This window comes from Coloeus monedula (genome assembly GCF_965178545.1).
Source record: "Coloeus monedula genome assembly, chromosome: 29".
Taxonomy (NCBI): Eukaryota; Metazoa; Chordata; class Aves; order Passeriformes; family Corvidae; genus Coloeus; species Coloeus monedula.
The window spans coordinates 1,832,058-1,837,841 of record NC_138809.1 but is presented as its reverse complement, the minus strand read 5'-3'; the positions used below and the strand labels follow the sequence as shown (position 1 = coordinate 1,837,841).

At 64.5% G+C, this 5,784-nt stretch overlaps 1 protein-coding gene across 1 annotated transcript; it reads right to left on the bottom strand.

Annotated features, from left to right (window-relative positions):
- Positions 1 to 357: 357 nt before the first annotated feature.
- Positions 358 to 3,731, bottom strand: LOC309583074 (low affinity immunoglobulin gamma Fc region receptor III-like; the record flags this gene model as incomplete). Its single annotated transcript, XM_082298591.1, has 7 exons — positions 358 to 479; positions 562 to 623; positions 1,271 to 1,361; positions 2,179 to 2,445; positions 2,680 to 2,910; positions 2,999 to 3,019; positions 3,701 to 3,731. 7 exons carry the CDS (start codon positions 3,729 to 3,731, stop codon positions 358 to 360), a joined length of 825 nt encoding a protein of 274 aa, XP_082154717.1.
- Positions 3,732 to 5,784: the final 2,053 nt, after the last annotated feature.

The following is a 5,784-nucleotide window of genomic DNA, read 5'->3' as shown; positions in this document are numbered from 1 at the left end:
TGCAGGGGCAGCTGCGAGGGAAGCAGCCCGGAAATGCAGCAATGGATCATTTTGTCCCTCTGCCCAAGGGACTGAGAGAGCCCCAAAACTCAGGCAAATGCCACAAGGATCTGCTCAGCACCCTGAGCGGGACCCTCCTCCTTCCCGAGCTGAGCAGGCAGAGCTCAACAAACCAACCCCATTTCTCCCACTTTAATCCAAACGCTGCCTTTTGGGTCCAAGAAGAGGCAAAAGGGTCCTGTGCCCCACCCCGGCACTGGGAGAGGGAATGGGGAGGCTCTGGGGTTCTGTGAAGGGCAGTGAGGGACCCCTGGGGGGACTCGATGCCTCCCAGTGATCCCCAATTTCCCCCCAGGGTCACATCACACTCTCGTAGGTGGCACCGGGGTCCTGCTGTCCCTCGTAGGGTCCCGGCAGCTGCGCGTTGGTCACTTGTGGATGCCGAGGCGGGGCAGGGCCGGGGGACACCCGTGGGGGCGCTGACAGAGACAGCGGTTGTGGGGACCTGGGAGGGGGTGACACCCGTGGGGGACGTGTCCCTGTCCCCAGCCCCGTACTCACCCCCCGCCCGCTCGCTGCCCACGCCGTGGGGCTCCAGCAGCTCCCCCTCCTCCGGGGGGGCCCTGCGGGGATAAGGGGGGGCCTGAGGGGGTGTCTGGGGAAGGGGGAAAGGGGAGTCACGGCCGGAGCCCCCCCACTCACCTGTCCTGGGGCTTCCTGGCGGCTGCAAGGAAAAGGGGAGGGGGTGACCGTGGGCACCCCGGGACCCCTGAACCTTCCTGGGACCTCGGCAGCTCCGACCACCCACGGGACCCCCAAATCCCCACTGGAGCCCCGATTCCCACCGCACCCCTGATTCCCCACTGGAGCCTCCAAGCACCCCTGAACCCCCAGAACTTCTGCACCCCCGCAGTGCCCCTGAGCTCCCTGGCACCCCGGGAACCCCTGAGCCCCTAGAACCCCAAGCCTAACAGGGAGGGGCACCCCCTAAAGTCCCCCAGGACCTCAGCATCGCTGCACGGCCCTCCAAGAACTCCTCAAACCCTCCAGGAGCTCCCACTGCCAGCCCAATGTTCCTCAAAGCCCACCCAGGGCTGCCCATGGAGCCCAACCAAGACCCTCCAGAATCCTCCTCAAGCCCCCAGGACCCCCAGCCGAGGTCACTGTGGGCTCCGTTTCCCCCAGCTCAGGGGCTGTGGGTGCTGCCCCATCGCCCCCCCACTCTGGGGGCTTCCCCTCCCTCCAGCACCCCCGTTGGCCCCATTGTCACCCACCCAGGCGCTGCCACCAGTGACAGCCCCCGATGACACCCAGGAGCAGGGCCAGGAACAGGAGGCTCCTGCCGATGTTCACAGCCACTGCTGGGGACAGAGGGGGACACATCAGGGTCAGCTGCCATGCCGGGGCTTCTGCACCCTCCAGTAACCCCGAGTGACCCCACCTGTGTCCCAGCGTCCCCGCGGTGTCACCGTCAGTGCCAGCTCGGGGCTGAGCGCCCGGAACACGCGGTGCCCGTCCTGTCCCAGCTGGTTGGTGGCCACGCACTGGTAGGTGCCGGAATGTCCCACATGGACGTCGCCGAGCTCCAGGAGGGGACCCCGGGCCACCTCGCTGCCGTTGTGCAGCCAGGTGAAGGTGACAGGGGCTGAGCCCACCTGCACCGAGCAGCGCAGGGTCACGGGGTCACCTGCGCGCACCGGCTGTGCCAGGGCACCGGGGCTGATGGTGGCATTGGCCACGGGCACTGCGGGGACACAGACGGGGCTGAGGCCGGGGGAGGGGATGGCACCGGGTGTGGGGTCAGGGGAATGGGAGGGGAGGGACTGTCAGATGGGGGGATGAGGGAGTCTGTTCATGGTGGCACCTGGGGACAGGGGGAACCTTTCAGCCAGGACTGGGACGTGTGGCAGTGTTTACCGTCACCCATTGGGGATGCCGTGGCTGGGAGCATCCAAAGCCAGAGGGTCCCAGTCCCCCAGGACAGTAACCTTCAGTTGGGGGGGCTGTGACCTGGGGTAGGATGGGGGATGCTGTGCTTGGGGTCACCCCCAGCCCGAGAGGGACATGGGAAGGTGTGGGTGAGCCAGGGAGGGTTGAAGGGAGGGATGAGGGACCCAGGCAGTGGTGGGGGAATGCTGGGAAGGTGTTGGGGTTTCCCATCCCCATTCCCACATTCACCATGCACTGTCACTGTCACAGGAGCCGACTTCTCCCACCACAGTGACGGCCCAGAGTCCACCCAGCCCCCACAGCGGTAGCGGCCACCGTGGAGCAGCTGCAGGGGGGACAAGGACAGCTCAGTCCCATTAAGGGGTCCCCCCAGATCCTTCTCCTCATGGTAAAATTGCACCCCAGTGACCGCGCTGTCCCTCCAGCCCCGGCAGCGCAGCGTCACCGCGTCCTCCTCCAGCAGCGCCCACGCCGGCACCTGCAGCACCAGACGCTCTGTGGGACAGGAGGGACCTGTCACATCTGGGGAGTCTGAGAAATCCCAAAGGCCCCGGGAGGCACCAGGGGTCCCCCATTGCAACAGGGAGGTCTCATGTCACTGGGATGCTCTGGGATGTCCCCGTGTGCAGGGGACGGGTTCTCGTCATGCCCGGGGGTTGACCCATGGAGCGGAGCCCACCCAGAGCCCTTGGGGACCCTGTGGGTGCCAGGGCACTCATCGTCCCTCACCACTGAAGATGTGCATGGGAGGGCTCAGCCCGGTGCCGGGTCTGTCACACTGGTAGGTGCCACTCTCGGTGACAACGAATCGGTCGGGTCCCTTCTGCCACCAGCGCTGCCCATCCTTGTACCAGGTGGTGGCAGCGGCGGTGCCCGAGCCCTGGCAGGTCAGTGTCACCCGGTCCCACAGCACCGGCGGTGTCCAGGGGGGATCCACGAGGAGCTGGGTGGTCTGGGCACCTGTGGGTGACAGGGGACACCAGCCTGCCAGGGCCAGCGCGGGATGGGGACAGCGGGGCGGGGACGTGGCATCCCCCCGAGGACTCACCAGCGAGGCGGAGGGTCTGAGCTGGAAGGGAGAAAGGACAGGGCTGGGTGGCTCTGTGGGGCAAGTGGCACCCAGGGGACTGGGTGTGGGGCTGTCCCCAAACTGTCCCCAAACTGTCCCCATGGGGACACCGGTTCTCGTGAGAAAGTGCTCAGGAATGGTTGTCAACAGGTCTGGAGAGGCTGGGGGACGTGTCTGTGTCACAGCTGTCCATGTGCCACATCCGTGTGGCATGGAAGCCCCAGGGTTTGGGACAGTGCAGCCACATCGAGCTGAGGCAGGACACGGGGACAGTGAACACCCTGGAAGTGGGGACACCGTAGACCCCCTGTGCTGGCACAGGTCACCCCCAGCAGCCCCACGGCACCTGTCCCCCATGGCCCATCCACACAGTGCTTGTCCCCTTGTCCCTGTCCCTGCATCCCTGTGCCCCTGGCCCTGTCCCCGCAGCTGCCCCAGTCCCAGTGTGCCTGTCATGATATCCTTGACCCCAGATCTCAGTCGCCCCATTCCGGTCCTCCTGTTCCTGTCCCCACAGCCACGCCACAACCCCCATCACTCCACGGTCCACCCCCATGCTCGGGCTCTGCTGGCCTTGGGGACCTCAGGGCACCCCGCAGACCCCCTCTGCCCCCTCCCCACCGCTCTCTGCCTCACCCGGGCCCATCCCCGGGGCGTCAGGTCCGTGCCCGAGGCACTCACCCCACAGGAGCAGCACCACCTTCCCGGCCATCCTGGTGTCCCCGGCCACCCGGGCTGGCTGTCACACGCTGCCGGGGCCACCTGTCCCCTGAGTGGAGGCTCTTTGGCCAAAGAGGAAGGAAGAGAGGTCAGGTCTGTACCCATGTGCTGGTGGCCCTTGGTGGGGGCAGGGTGGAGACAGGCTGGGGACATAGAGGGACATGGTGGGACATGGTGGGGACATGAGACTTGGGAGTCCCAGGAATGGGGGCTCCAGGAATGTGGGGAGCTCAGGATGGATTTCCAGAGGAACAGGGGGGCCCAGGGATGGGGATCCTGGGGAATGGGGGTCCCCACTGGTGGGGGGACCAGGGATGGGGGTCCCAGGGAATATGGGTCCCATGGATTTGGGGTCATGGGATGAAGATCCCAGGGGTGGAGGGTCCTGAGGGACTGGAGAGCCCATGGGATGGGGTCAAGGAGAGGTGGGTGCTGGGCAATGGAGGCTCTGGGAAATGGGTGGCCTGGGATGGGGGTCCCCAGGAGAGGGACATTAGGGAATGAGCTCCCATGGTTGTGGTTCCTAGAGGAATGGGGGTCCCAGGCATGGGCAGTGCCTGGGTGGGCTCGTGGGTCACAGCTCCTTCACTGGGTGCCTCAGATTTTGGGTGAGGCAGACAAAAGCAGAGACTCCCGTAGTGTTGGTGGTCTGTGGGGAACACCACGGGGTTCTCACGGAGCTCCGGCTCTGTGCTCCCCACCCTGACACTTTTTCTTCTCTTTGTTTCTATTTTTCTTCTTTACCTCACTTTTGTGCACTCCCCCCCCCAGTTCATGGCTCGGCGATCCTGGGGAGCTCCTGAGCAGGGAAGGGGTACGGGGGACCCTGTTCAGGGGGAATAGGGGGTGTGGATGTGCAGAGAGGGGTGGGGGCGCAGTGGGGGATGGGGGTGTCTAGCTGTGCCCCACAACACTTCCACTTTCTCTCTCTGGCAGCAGAAGGAAGAGGCCGTTTGTGCTGAGAGTCAGAGGGGGGGCGGATTCTGACCTGGGGGGGCACATCCAGAGGGGTCCTGTCCTGGGGAGGGTCCCTGTTCTGTTCCGGGGGTGACATATCTTTGATGAGGGGTTCCTCATTCTGGGGAGTGGCGGTTCCAGAAGTGTCCCTGCACGTTCTGGGGGGTGTGCCTGTCCCAGGGGTGGCACATCCTGGGGACCCCCGTCAATCCAAGTTTGGGGCCACGCCACGCCAGAGCCCCACTGCGCAGGGATGGGCATTGGCCAGCCCTGCTCTGGCCAGCCCCAGGGGCAGCCAGGACCTGAGGGTCCCCCCCGCCCCCTGGGCTTTGACTCTCGCAGCTTTAGAGCTGCTGCAAGGTGAGAATTGTGTGGGGGAAAAGGCGTGGCTGTGGTTTGCTCAGCCCTGCGAGAAGCACAAAAGCCAAGGGGAGCCCAAGCAGTGGCTCTGCAAGCGAGGGCCTTTGATGGTTTGCAGAGCAGGGCTGGCTGGAAAGCGCCCCTGCAGGGGCAGCTGCGAGGGAAGCAGCCCGGAAATGCAGCAATGCATCATTTTGTGCCTCTGCCCAAGGCACTGAGGGAGCCCCAAAACTCAGGCAAATGCCACAAGGATCTGCTCAGCACCCTGAGCGGGACCCTCCTCCTTCCTGGCTCAAACCTGCCGCCCTTTGGAAGCTCCTGGAAAGAATATTTGGGTTCTGGCTGCAGCTGACGGACATGAGGGAGAAGTGTGGAAATATCGAGCAGTGGCTCCACACGTGGATCTGGGGAACAGGGGGTGGGAGCAGGAGCAGGGAGTGCCCAGGCAGGGGAATTCAGAGTAGGATGGAGTGGATTTACCAGGGAATCAGACCCTGAGGGACACACGGGCATTTCCACAGCTTCCTGTGCACTGCTCCCAGGATGGACAGAGTCGTTCCCTTTTGGCAGCAGAAGCCATGGGAAGTCAATCAAGTCTCAGGGTGGCAATGAGAAAAACGGGAAGAGTTCCTAAATATGGCCCCAGAAAAGCCATCCTTGTGGGCTGGGTTGCTGCCCAGCAGACAGGGAACAATCCCATGCACCTGTTGGACACTCAGGGAGATTTC